The 14742-nt window shown below is 40.2% G+C and overlaps 1 protein-coding gene across 1 annotated transcript in view; it reads right to left on the bottom strand.

Moving 5' to 3' along the window:
• Nucleotides 1–3510, bottom strand: part of ELAVL2 (ELAV like RNA binding protein 2) — a 111506-nt gene extending 107996 nt beyond the window's left edge. The window contains exon 1 of the mRNA XM_074533595.1: nucleotides 3277–3510. Coding sequence (XP_074389696.1) covers nucleotides 3277–3279 — 3 coding nt within the window. The 5' untranslated portion in view covers nucleotides 3280–3510. The remainder of the gene's footprint in view (nucleotides 1–3276) is intronic.
• Between the last annotated feature and the right edge of the window lie 11232 nt (nucleotides 3511–14742).

Here is a 14742-nt window from a genome sequence, read left to right as displayed (position 1 = left end):
TTAGAATGTGGTAGACTTAAGCATGCAGTTAATTAAGCTTAGAATATGTAAGGTGCTGCAGTGACTTCATCACTGAAGCTGATATAAATTTTAAATGATTCTCACATCTCTAACTAATAGACATCTGCACTATTTGAAGATGGAAACCCCCCAAACAACTGAAATCTTATTTTTCCATTACTTTCAATCTCTTCTGTAAAAATAGACAAAGCAATGCCATTCAGAACTTTGACTCCCAAAATTTCAAGCTCTTTTCTGAGGAGAATCATTACTGAAAATTAGTTCTTGAACTAGCAAATAGTTCAACATGAACTCATGCTTTGATTATATATAATATGCAAAACAGAAACTTTCAAAGTAATACAGGTCAAGACTTCATGAAGTTATACAAATACTTTGGCAGAAAGGAAAGAATTTAAACTGATCTTGGTTTTATTTCTAATTATATTAAGGTATTAAAACAAGAGGGTTTTGCCACCTTGTTTTGTTAAGTTTCAAACATGAAACTATTGCTATAATTAATTATTCTAACAGAACAAATATCAATGTCTTCTGTACGTTTTTGGTACTTGGCATCTAGCAACTGACAGGGGCTTTCAGAATTATAGGCGGTTTGGGAAGGAAATAATCCCAAAGAATTATTTAGAAAGTCCTGAGGAAGCAGAAGAGGAAGACCAGGAAGCTCCAGAAAATCACCTTTACCATAAATTTTCAAGAAATTCTTTCCTATTTGATGTAGTTCTGGTACTTTTACTGATGCCCTTCAATTTTAACCCTCATTTTTCACACTAAGGCTGGACTTTGAAGTTAGGAAGTGTGATATCAGAAGAATTTAAACTCATTTCCTACTTGTCTGCTCTAAGGTGTGTACATGGTCTTCCCGCTCCACCCTTAGTAATTTCATACAGGAAGTCTCTGTGTACATTTTGCTCACAGTCACTGCTCTGATTTTCAGTTCCACTTTCATCAGAACATTGCTCCTCGTATTCTTCAGGAAGGTAGCATACACTATGTGTTTGCACAAGCATGCAGACTTTTTTCCCTAGGTATTTATCAAGGAAAATAAAGCCTTTCCTCTACAATCATCTACTCAGACAAACACACTTTTAGCCACTGCCAAGCAAGGTAAATCTATCAAATATTGCATCCACGAGTCTTCTAGTTTTCTTGATTGCCAATCTTTTTCAACAGCTTTAATTAAATTCGACCTACAGCATTCTTAGATTCCTTGGACGATTTTTTTGTTTTGCTTGTCTGTTTGGGGGGTGGTGGTTTGGAGATTTTTTTTTTTTTTTACATCAAGGGTCACTAATGCATAACCTGTGATATCTCCATAAAGAGATGCAGGTGAGGGTAAATGAGGGTGTTGCTCATGCCTCTGCACTGTGAGCGAGTGGGTGAGCTCTGGGCAGAGAGCACCAAAGGGCGGCTGCTGCCGTGCCTGAGAGCATCTGTAGAGAGATATGAAAACAGACTAACCACGGGCATAGACAAACCTATCTTGATGACATCTGTGGAGAATATATGCCAGAAAAGTGAGTCCCCTTCTAGTTATTTGAGTTTTCCGACAAATTCAGCATCCTCTCCTGCCAATGCTCACCACTTTTCTCCTACTTAGTGCTTAAAATAACAATAATAAAAGGTGAGCCATTAGTGAAGGCATAAAAGGTATAAATATTTACAGCACTTAAATTATGTGTCATCGCTATAAAAGGAGAATATTACTGAATGTAATATTAGAAGGGAGGAGAAACAGCCTTTATGATAGGAAGAAAAGAAATACAAGTTTCTGGCTACAGAAATACATGTATGGTTTGCCACCTGTAAGTTCTTAGAAGGGTTCAGCTAACTGCTGCCAGTTCAGGATAAAACTGTGCAGAAGTTACTAATCCTAACAAACATTAAACTGAATATACTCATATATTTTATGGATTCTTGACTTTTCAGAGGAAGAAAAGTATTTTTGAACAGAAGACACTGTGCATAATTCTGCAATACATCAAGGTTTTTGTGGAAAATATCCATCTGAACATTACTGCCTTTGGATAGAAAACATTGCAATATAAAATAAACCAAAACCTTGTTTAATAAGTATTAATGATTATAGGAAAAAATCAACCCTGACCATAGCTACAGTTATGAAGTTTGCAGTTTGAACTCTTCTCAGCGAGGGCAGACTTCATTTTTTCTCACTTTCTTTTGCTCTGTTACACTCACTTTAGAGTGCATCACTTTAGGCTACAGGTAAATTCTGGTCCTTTCAACAACAGTCAATAGCCTAAAAGTGTCATCAGAATAGTGACTAGATTTAAATTGATGAAAATTATCTGTATTGCTTTAAGTAATGCTGAAGTCAAGTAATACTTACTGCTACTTCCCATATTCTATTATTCTGATATCCACAGAATGAGGTCGGTGCAAGGTAACTATTACTGTCTACCAGGCGAGGTAAATTCTCCCCTACTGCTAAATGTCGCAATGAGCATGATTACCCACGGTAATGGTGAAGCGAGGGAACTTGCTATTTCTCTATATGGCTCGAAGAGCTCTAAGCATCCACCCCTTAAGAAAATTAGATGGATTTGACAGATTAAATAAATAAATAAATACAAAATAAGCCTTCCCAGTGCAATGCCCGGCTTCTTTCCTGAGTGCCCCCCAGGAGGGAGGCGGGGTTCTCTGCCGCGCGCATCCCGCCTCAGTGCGCATCCCGGGCGCAGCGCCCATCCCGCTACAGCGCGCATCCCAGGCTACAGCGCGCATCCCAGGCGCAGCGCGCATCCCGCTACAGCGCGCATCCCGGGCGCAGGGCGCATCCCGCTACAACGAGCATCCTGGGCGCAGCGCGCATCCCGCTACAGCGCGCATCCCGCCTCAGAGCGCATCCCGCTACAGCGCGCATCCCGGGCGCAGATCTCGGGCGCCCGTCTCGCAACAGCTTTGCGCCAAGGGCAGCGGCCGGAGACAAGGGCGCCTGCAGGCTGCTCCTGCCCTGCCCTGCCCTGCCCTGCCCGCTGCGGCGGGACCGCGCCCGCCGCACGCCCGCGCCTCCCCCGCCTGCACCTCCGTTAGACACGAGGTTTGTGTTACGTGCGAGAATTTTCTCCTCCTCCCGCCCCCACCGATAGTGCCTGCTGCCTTCTTTTATTTTTCTTTTTTAAAACCCCGATTCCAGAAGAAATTGCAATAATTAAAAAAAACCAAAAAACAAACAACAAACCAAACCAAACCAAACAAACAAAAAAACCCACAAAAACAAAACCCCAAAAAACTTACCATTCAGACCTCATAGTGCTTTGTCGTGGGCTTAAGAAAAACCCCACAGACACACACAGACACAAAAACACACGCGCGTATTACTGCGTTTTCTAAACATTTGTGCCAGCGTCACATAGGGGATGGGGGGAACTGCGCTGCGGAGTGCACCTAGAAATGGGCGCACAAAAGGAGGGCGAGCCACGCAGCCGGGACCACACACTGCCCTCCACCCCACCGCCCCGCCAGACCACGCAGGAACAGCAAGAGAGGTGGGTGGAGGAGCGTGGGTAGAGGGGAGGGACCCACGATCCCATCCGACTGCGGGAAACACCCTCCTTGGAAAAAAAAAAAAAAAAAAAAAAAAAAAAAAAAAAAAAAAAAAAAAAAAGAGGAGGAAAAAAGGGAAGAAAAAACCAGCTCTCTGGCGTGCGGGGTGAGGCGCGGAGGTGCAGCCCTGGAGACGATGCTGCCGGAGCCCGCACCCGGTATTCCCGCACCGCGGTCGGCACGCAGCATCCCGCCCGCCCAGCGTGCAGCCCGTCTGCACCGCGGCCCCTGACCCTGGCACCCCGTGCCATCCTCTTGGCACCCCATGCCCTCCTCCTGGCACCCCTTGCCATCCTCTTGGCACCCCATGCCCTCCTCCTGGCACCCCTTGCCATCCTCCTGGCACCCCGTGCCCTCCTCCTGGCACCCCTTGCCATCCCCCTGGCATCCCGTGCCATCCTCCTGGCACCCCGTGCCTCCCCCTGGCACCCTGTGCCATCCTCCTGGCAGTCCGTGCCATCCCCCTGGCACCCCTTGCCATCCCCCTGGCACCCCGTGCCATCCTCCTGGCACCCCTTGCCATCCTCTTGGCACCCCGTGCCCTCCTCCTGGCACCCCTTGCCATCCTCCTGGCACCCCTTGCCATCCTCTTGGCACCCCGTGCCCTCCTCCTGGCAGTCCGTGCCATCCTCCTGGCACCCCTTGCCATCCCTCTGGCACCCCTTGCCATCCTCCTGGCACCCCGTGCCATCCCCCTGGCACCCTGTGCCCTCCCCCTGGCACCCCGTGCCATCCCCCTGGCACCTGGTGCTCTCCTCCTGGCACCCTCCCCACTCTGCCTGACACCACTGCCCTGCCCAGGCCGTGCTGCCCGGGCGGCGGGCAGGTGCGATAGCCCGGTGAGAGCGGTCAAAGGCATCTCTCCGGGAGGATGCTGCTGGTGCGTGTTTGGCAAGGGAGGTTTCTCACTGTCAAATGCCACTGTGGATTGCTGACAGTCAATGTGCACATCCAAACCATATCGTTTATCGTATCTGCAAAACACCCTTCTCTGTGGTGAGTGCTTTTTCCTCCCCTGACATCACTGATTCAGCCTGATTTCCTTCTGATTTCACTCTGATTCAGTATGTTAGTTCAGATGACATTAAGCCATAGAGCCCATGGCTGTAGGCACCTTTGACTGGAAAATATTTTCTCTTCTGTCTTCCCTGCATATCATGAAAGCATGCTACTGCCTCCTCCTCCTCCTCCTTTGCTCAACATCATCTCCTCTGGCTCCTGGGCTGTCCAGCTGAGGAGCTGAGCTCTTCTGTAGTCATAAATCCCAGTCCTGGCACAAGGGCACATTTCATTCCTATGGTTTATGGTGTGAGTTTAGATAAATCAAAAGGAGTTTAAATTCCTGGAAGTCCTTTATTTACCCTGACTCATCTTCTATCTGCTGTTTCCTCACCTATAATAGGCACCACAAATACACTGTTATTGACCTTGCTGAGATCCTTGAATCTATGGAAAAATCAGAAATTACAGTTTGCTTTTATTATTTGCATTTCTTTATATTTGAGCTGAAGACAGCATAAAAAACACCCCAAACATTTTATTTCTAAAAATTATATACACACAATGAATACTTAAAAATAGAATTATTCTCATGCATAAAGATATATACAATGCACAAGTTGTATGACAACCATGAGAGAGAACTCAGGTTTTGGGCCCCAGTTTTTCTGGAGAACATGAGAGTTGAGAGTCAAGTCTAATATTTTCCAAGTAAGTCATTGTGCTGGCCTCTATGGACAGACAGATGGATGTTTGTGTTTGGAGGAAGGCTCATTCCACCCATAGCGCATGGAAATGGTGGTCTGCTCTTGCACAAATGCTCATTTTTGAAGACAAAATAACAGGGGATGAGAGTTTGCCATTTAATGTCAGGAGGAGAAAAGGCCTCAACAAACTCCCCTAGCATTTTGGTGGTCACAAAGTTGTTGTGTTCAGTGCTGGTGTTTGTAGAGGGACATTGGAAAGAAGATAATAGTTCACAGTAGAAGAAATTATAAAAACATTTTTAAAAGGAAGTTATTTTGAGCAATACTATCCTTTTTAATTTTTTACTTAGTGTATACCTGGTATACACTTTTGGGTATTTGCTCCAAAAGACCATCTAAGCAAAGGTCCTGTAGTAACAGCAAGGACAAATACTTTTAGAAAATTTTGAAAGCCATGTTCTTCTCTGCCTATTTCATAATGTCCCTAATCTCTTTGCAGCTTTTACAAGAGCTTTGTTTCATTACTGTTATGTGTTGTTAGCTAGTGAAATCCAGGGAGACTTCAGTGTACCCTGTAGTGGGTGTTGAATTGAAAGTTTCTTTTCTTTAGTTTGTTCTTAGATTCCTATGTGTCTTCCTATCCTGCTTCTTGTTTGACCAGTTTTAAGTTACTGAAGACAGCAGGAAAAGTTGGAAATCTAGTGAATTTCCTCAATATTGTCTGGAATTTGAGGAGATCAGGATGATGGCGTCTTTTAAAAAAGGAAACCTTTGTACTGACAAGATTTCTGTCCCTCAAAAATGTAGACAGTGAAAAAAATAATTAATGTAGAACATTACAGTAGACGGTAAAGATTTCTCTTTACTTAGCCTAATGATATATTGATAAATTTGCTTCAGAATAAAAATAATAATAATATAGCAGCATGTTTATTACCGTGGATTTATCTAAATTTCCGACTGAGAGCCTTTTTTCTTCTTATTGGAGGTTGCTCTTGTTCACTTCCTTCTCTGGGTTTTGTACCAGTTTACATGTAGCTGAACCTGGTTGAAGTATGGATATAAGATTACCGTGTCTGATTATGAGATATTTCAAACCCAAAATTCTTCTAAAAAAATGCATCTCCTATTTGCATATCTGTCTTCACGGTTTCAACAGATTTTGTGCTCTCACAATCTGTGGTTTTGGGTCGATGTTATTTATGTAACATATGACGAACAAAGAACAATTAGTTTTTCATTAGCTGCTAGACAAATGTCATGCCCTCAGATTTTAATCAGCCAATGCAAATATCATCCAAATATAATCCATTTGCTATGTTTTTCTTATTCTATCCTCTAAAAAAAGGCTAACATTTTTATTTCAGTACATTTATATTAACTTATTTTAGATCCAACTTGCTGAGAATCTATTGTTTCTGCAGATACTCAAGTGTTTTATTTTATTAATACAATTAAATAAATAAATAAATATCTAGATAAGCATTATTGTTCAGTCTGGATTTGGGTAGAAATGCGTCTTCATTCTGAAGTCTGGAAAGTGAATATTAGCAATTTATAAATGTTTGGTCTTGGCTTTCTGCCAAGATGAGATGACTTAGGCTTTTTGCTTTATATATCTCCCAGTAATTCATGTGATGTTGATTTACCATCCCCAGTGTAGCTGAACTGCTTGCTTGAGTTATTGGCAGAAAAGGATGTATGTTTCTTAACTGAAATGAGAGGGGTTGTGTTGTTTCTTTCTGTCTTTCATTTTGGGATCCATGTAAGCAGTTTCAAATTTTCTCTTCTGCCTTGGGGCCATGACATCCTTAGGTACCATCTGGAAAAGTCAAAATAAAATATGTATTTTTTTTTATTAGTAAATTGCTATTGTAAACACAGAGGCACTCAACCTTTAGCATTAGGAAATACATCATGTCATCAAATAGTAGTCCAGAGAGCTAAAACACCAATATTGCATTGTGGTATCTTTGTGACAATAGCTAATGGTGCAACAGCATGACCTGATAATTCTGTAATACACTTACTCAGTTTAATGATACACATGCCACATAATTTAGTTTCTGCTCCTTTTACACCACATCCAGTTGTTAAAATGCAGTGAGATAGTCACCCCACTTCATGTCCTTATGGGGATCAGGGACATGCCATCTTTCCGTTCCCTCCTCCTAGCAAAGATATTTGATTTCTCTGTGTTATGTGATGTTACAGCTGCTATTGTGGTGAACATCCACTCCTGCAAAGTTAGTATTCCAAGAAATACTAACTTTTCTGGGGGGGGAAATGCCAGCACTCCCTTACAGCAGGTTGTACCTGTGTTCACTTGGGAGCACCTGTGTAGGAAGTGTGCCAACTGAGTTTGCTAACATTTTCCAGCTGCTGTTCTGTATCAGTCCTCTATAGCCATCTGTCTTAAGAAAAGAACCTCACTAATTGTGAAAACACAAAATGTAGTTTAAAAGTCAGAAGACTAGAAAATCCAAAAGAAATTTGCACTCAGAAAGTAAATAGACAGATGAGGGTTGTGATGAAAGAACACGTAGCTGGTGGCTGATAAAATCAGACAACCAAATTGACAACAATTTGAAGGGTTGCATTATTTATCCATTGTAACAATTACCAAGAACCACGTGAATCATACCATTACATTTGAGAAATAATTTTGCCTCTATTTTTCCTCTCCTTCCATACCCCATCCATTAGATAAGAAAAGATCTTATGGGAATGCTTTTCATCATAATGAGAAAAATCTGTATGTGGATCACCCCTTTCTATCTGCTTGCATGGCAAAGAGCTTTTCTCTTTCAGGAATTGCTTAAACCACTCTGGAGGCTGTTTGCTGAAGAGAAGAGGAAGTAGGGTCATTAGAAAAACTACAGTTAGAAATGTGCATTAGTGCATATACAGTCATCACCATGAGACTCTGGTGCTGAAGGAAATTTACCCTGTTTTTCACATTAACCTGTAACCTTGGGGTAATATGGACTTCCATAACTTCCTTTAGAAGATAAACTTACAAACATTTTGATGAAAGATACATTTTTGAAGACAAGTCTATGCCTTTAGACAAGGAAAGATTTAAGGACAGATAAACAGACTGGCATATTTATTTTATTTTGGATACACAGTTCAAGTGATTTGTTCCTAATGTAAAATTATATTTTTACTTTCAAATTGCCTTTCCCTCAAACATCTTAGAATTAATTTAAGTTTATGTCTTCTAGGTCTTGTGAGATAAGTACATTTCTATCACGGATTTTGTAAATGGGTAAACCAAGGCAAAATCAACAAGAAAATCGATTTCCATCATTACTATAATTCCTATTGAAACATGAAAATCTGAAAAAGAGCTCCAGGTGATTTTACTATATATTTGAAATATGTGGGGGAAAAAAAAAAAAAAAAAACCCAAGAAAACTAAAACCCAGGTCTTTGAAGATGTTCTTAATTTAAAAATGAATTCTTGCCTCCATGCCAGTTCCCATCACTAATTTAAATAGGTGTTGGACATACTTAAAGGCTTCAGGAATATGCAGAGAAACTAAAGAAAAAGGAAAAAAACCCAACACATTATACACAAAGCCTACTATTGATGTATTTGTTAATTTAGCTAATTAATTGAGTGACAGAAGTTCCTACCAAAGGTGAGTACCAGGCTATATCTGCAAAAGTGCATGTATGCAAATCTTTCTATCTCAAACATGTTTTTTCTGTGTATATTAGTAATAAAGTTATACTCTGTGTAGGAGTCTTTGATGTAGCATCACAAAAGATTACCACTAGAATTAAAAGTACCTAATGTTCTTCAGAAAAAAAGCCCACTACTTTTAAATAAATTATTTTTAAAAGTCCTATGACTTAGTAGTGGTGTGACTTAATTTGGTGATTTGTTCTGACAGAGGCACTTTGCTGAAGTCAGGCTTTTGACCATACTCCTTGCTGATTGACCAGGCTTTTGATGAGGTGGAAACTAAGTGTGTAAACAGATTGTATGAGCACACACAGTTAATTTCTTTGCAGGATATTTTGATGTTAGAGTAGCCATCAAGAAGGAGTTGAAAGAGTGCATGAAATATGCATCTGGTCATATGCCACATGAAAATCTGGCTCAATATCCCTTCAGCTTTAGTTTCACTGCATCTTGATATAAGAGAGCTGGTGGCAGGAAGAGCCAATGAACCCATAGCCTGACAATCTGTTGGCAAAATTCTGGCTGACTGTCATAAGGCCAAGATTTCCCTTTGCATTTCAGGCCACAATAAAATTGCTTGGTGAGTGAAACTGAATTGCTGCTGAAAAGCAGCATGCTACATGCAGTGCTGGGTTTAATGGGAGAGTCTGGCAGCAGCAGGACTTCATAGCCAAGCAATGACGTCGTGAGTAATTTAGTGAGTGGTTACAAAATGTGAAGGATCAATAAGAAGAGCTGTTAATTTCCATCCTCACCTCAGACCCCAAGCCTGTGATAATATTTAATTCAGAAATCATATTCACAGGTAAAGCAGAAAGGAAGGAAAATAAATATTTTTCTCTGTAGACTACAGGATTTGTTTTTCTAAGCTGGAATTCCTAAGCTTAACAAAACTCAGAAAGCTCTCTCCACAGTATGTTGGAAAAGTAGCTTAATTTGGAGGACAATGAGCTTGCCATACATACGTGGGAAGTCCCATTCCCTGACTTGGGGTTTTGTGTTCACATAAACACTCAAGAGTTCCCTTAAGAACAAAGTTTTCTTTTTTGACTCAGATCAGCAGCCTAAAGATACTTCAGCAGTCTAGTTGCATAGTTGTGAATTTCTAAAGTAAGGACTATCTGAGACTACTCTTTTCTCTATCTAGAATTCTCTTCTTTCTTATAACTAACAGACCTTTTTTTTAATAATTAATGAATACTTTGAATGACTTAGGTTGAGGAATTGCAGTGGAACTGATAACACACCAGTTCAAAACATAATTAGATTTCCACTAAAAAACCACAGACCTTTAGTGAGATTTTAGTATAAGCCCCAAACTTTGTAATAGGCATTGAAATGTAGTTTTCACTACTATTCTCCTTGGATTTGGGTCCTATTTTTTTATAAGCTACTCCTGGTTTATTATAACTACATTCCCCAAGCTGTTCCTGTCCTTGTAAAGTCCACAGGTATTTAACTATAAACAACATTTCGTCAGAGGTGTCCAATGTGTCTGTCCTGATCTCAGCTGATACAGCTTTCAGCTTATTAGCAGGTACAGAGCTGTGGTTTTCAATGTGAAAATTATGTTGACAAAATGCTGCTGGTTTGGCTTCTGCTGAGCTCTGCTTTCCCTGAGCCAAGGACTGTTCAGTGTCTCACGCTCTGCCAGTGAGGAGGTGCACAAGAATCTGGGGGGCAGCATGGCCAGGAGAGGGGACCCAAACTGGCCAAAGGGATGTTCCACACCACAGAAGGTCATCCCAGTTTATAAATGGGAGAATTGACCAGGAGCAGCTGATCCCTACTCAGGAGTGAGCTGGGCACTGGTCATCAGGTCAGCAGCTGTTTTCACCAGTTGTGTTTTCTGGTTTTTATTCCTCTCTCTCCCAATTTAATTGGAATTATTGGTAGTAGTAACAGTAGTAGTAGTACATAAGGTTTCCTTGTGTGTGCCTGACACTATACAAATATGTAGGATGAATGGTGTGTTGAAAACCTTCCGGTTATTCAAAATGCTCCACCAAACAGGGCAGTGACAACTGAACTGATGCTGAAATAAAAAAAATTGCTCATTATACCAGGGTTTAAATATTGAATGTTGTTCTGGGAATAATGATAAGTAAAAGGAAAGAAGAGGTAAAAAGTAAAAACAGTTACTATCAAACAATAGTTAATTTCACCTGTGAAGGTTATATAGTTTTTACAGGTAAATGATGCATTCTTGATTTTTTCAGTATGGAAAACACTGTATTGGGTTTGTGTGGTAATGTTTTCATAGGGAGGGTTGTGGGGGTGGCTTCTGTGAGAAGCTGCTAGAAGCTTCTCCTATGTCGAGTCCAGCCAAAGCCAGTGGGCTTCAAGATGTTCCCAAGGCTCAGCCCATCTGTGACAGACATGTGACATTTGGGATAACATAGTTAAGAAGGAAAAAAATGTTACTGTGCAGAAAAGTATTGCAGCCAGAGGAGTGCAGACACTAAGGCGAAGTAAAGAATGAGGGGGAGGAGGAATTTCAGGCAGTGGAGAAGAGATTCCCCTGCCTGTGGTGAAGGACAGTGTGAAGCAGGCTGTCCCCCTTTTGAAGATTTGACTGGTGAGGGAGGCCTCTATGCAAAGCAGGGTGTGACTGAAACCATATGCCAAAGTCAATAATACAGATTTTATTTAACCAGGAATGTAAGAGAGAGAGACAGAAAGAAATGGAGGAGGCTGTGGGAGAGGGAAGGAGGGGAAGGGAACAGAAGGGAGAGATCAAGCAGAAAATATCCCCACCTGTGGATCCAGTGATGTCCCAGCGGTCATTCATTCCTGGTTTCTCTGTGGTGGGGGTCCCCAGGTCATTCAAAACTTTCCAATACTTACACACCTTTTAGAAGTTTCATGAAACAGAAAAGGACCAAATGTGTGAGGACCAAGTGTATGAATAAGGAGCACATTGCAGGCTTGCTGTTTCTGTTCAGTTTGGAATACTCAGGTATAGAATAAGTTGTGCAAAGGGGTCACTTCCTCAGAATTTCCTTGTCTGTTCCTCAATAGAGCCCCAATTCTTGTTTAAAGGATGCAGCAGAGAACACCTATCCTCACAGAATCTGAGGTGACGGTTTTGAATGTGTTGTTCAAGATTTATCTTTGTAACTGTGAAGGGTTCTTGATAATTACACTTAAGATGGCTTCCAGCATCCTACCCAGTTTCCTTCTGATTCGCAATTATTTTGGAATATATGCATGTGTTTTATAAATGATGGTCAAATGTCAGAGCATCCTGATCAAGAGAAAGAAGAAAACGTCTTGTTCATTTGTTTGTTGATGCAGCATGAAATATTTATTTCTTTTCCGTTGTCTTTAGCATTCCATTGCTTCAGCTGATGTGCTTTATGCTTTCTCCTTCATTGAAATAGAGGTTGAAGCAGCAGAATGATCCTAGCCCATCTACTTTTCAATAAAGTTGTGCTGGAATACAATACTTTATGTATTCTGAAGAGAAAATAATACTAGTCAGTTGAAATCTTATTTTTCTTAAGATTTGAGCAAGTACACTCTGGGCAACTGTTGTGCTTATCTTCTGTCATTCAATGCCCCAGAATGGGTGGTGCACACTGACAGGAATGAATCAGCTGCTGCTTTTTCTGGCTTGGCCGAGGATAGTAATTCCTAGGAATTCCTCTGTAAGGGCTTGGTCATAATTCACCAGAGGTTGTGAGGTTAAGGATGGAAGGACTAAAGAGCAGTGTGGACACCTTCTTTATTTGCTGTGTTGATTTTGCACTTTGGTAGATTTATGACTGCTCCTAAATGAAGTATCTTACTCTACCAAAGCCATTCAGATCTTCTGTAATGGACAGATCTAAACAACTCAAAATGGCTTAATTAAAGGCTATAGCAAGGTTTACAAATAATCAAAAAGCATCCTGCCTTTGGAAATTCCTGTTTCTTCACTCTTAATATTGTTTTAATATTAACTGTAATGATCCAACCAGCAGCATCTTTAAAGTGTTTGGTCTTTTGCAGACAACCTAAGGTGCACATAAAAGTGAAGAGTTTTTAGTATCTCTACAATGTAAATGCCTTGATATCTCTACAAAGGAAACAGAGTTCTGAACAGTAATAGAGATATGAACTTGTATCTCTTGGTCTCTCATTATGCTCTGCGTTTTGTTTGTTTGTTTGTTTTAAAAAAAGAAGTTTGCATTGAATACATGCCATATTCTACCAAAACAGTTAGATAGTCAGCAAACCACAGCATCTGCAAGTTGGTAGATGCCTATCTGTTTGCACCAATTTTCTTCTACCCACTGTTTTTATTTTGGCTCATACATTGTTGCTGACATCCAAACTGGTTGTGGTAACTCAAAACAGACACTAAAAAGCATATTTATTTGTGTCTGAATTTACATTGTGCCATATTTAGAGCTGGCAAGCAACCTGTCTGTCAATTCAAATCTCCATGCTTATATTTTAGAAGTGTGCCCATTAGCGACAGAAGATGTCTATACTATTTTCTACATATGATTACATAACTCTTGTCTTAGTTACAGCTTCATAAACATGTAAAGTTGAAGTATACCAATAGGTTATAATAAATAAATAATTATAGTTTGATAAATAAACTAATAAATATAATTTCAATTATACTTAACATAAAAATCATTGGCCTAGGAAAAAGCAAGGGTTAAAACTAAACATATACTATACTAATAAAATACTTCTGCTAATATATGCTTGCTTCAAACTCATACAACAGGTCAGACATTGCACTTTAGAAGAAGAGATCAACAATCTAAGTGTGAATAATAAACCCACAATTTCCCTTAACACAGCTGAATAGATGCTAAAAAACCTTTGATAACTTTGGAAATATCCTCTACTTACCATCGTATTATGAAAGACCAAAATCTAATTTTATAGAAATCTCTCCAGCATTATTTGTTAGTTCTACTTATTTCTCAGACGATCATAATTTTCCCTTTTCCAGAAATCAAGCATTGCTGTGTACCAGAGAGACCTAGTATTTTGTTTGCTTTGAAGCTGTGAAGTGCCTAGTATGCCCACATTTTTGACCTGTCATTTAGTGTTCGCCCCCTCTCTTATAGTTATTTCTGACTTGAAGCTCATAGGTCCTTTTTTTTTTCCAAAGCACTGAATACCTGCAAACTCTCTAGGTCTATAGGACCTATAGTCATTAAAAGAGGGATTTCAAACCTCAGTCTTCAGTACCAAAGTTTGCTTCTGCTGCTGTAGTAATAGTGAACATAATTTGAAATTGCTAAAGCAAGTGTACAATGAGAAGAGAGGCACAGGTCTGCCAGGTGTGCCCAACTTAAATACATGATCTGCTCTACCTCTCACATGGTGTTCACATTTGAAATTGAAGCTGGAGCACTGGTCAGCTGGATACATTATACACAGAGGAACATGTTATGCTTTCTCTGAAAGGTTTGCAGTTCTTTTAAAGTCAAAATATAGTGCATCAAACTGTAAGCTGCACTCACATGAAAACAATATATGGACGATAATAAAATTTGGAAATGATAGGGAGTGCCAAGGTGATGGATGTAAAATTCAAGACATTGAACTGCCATTGCTTTTCCCCAGGTACTGCAATATGTCCCACTGTTCTAAATTTTTTGATACAAATAAGATTTTTTTACAAATAGGAAACAAATAAGCATTTTTACTTTTTAAAAATAGTTTTATCCAAGTATATTACATCAAGCTATTGGCATTTTTCATGCTTTCCCATATAGAGGGAAAAAATAGAAGAATCATGTCTTT

This window comes from Zonotrichia albicollis, chromosome Z, assembly GCF_047830755.1.
Source record: "Zonotrichia albicollis isolate bZonAlb1 chromosome Z, bZonAlb1.hap1, whole genome shotgun sequence".
NCBI classification, from domain to species: Eukaryota; Metazoa; Chordata; class Aves; order Passeriformes; family Passerellidae; genus Zonotrichia; species Zonotrichia albicollis.
Note: the sequence above shows the minus strand (reverse complement) of the source record. Positions and strands in the feature narration are given on the sequence as shown.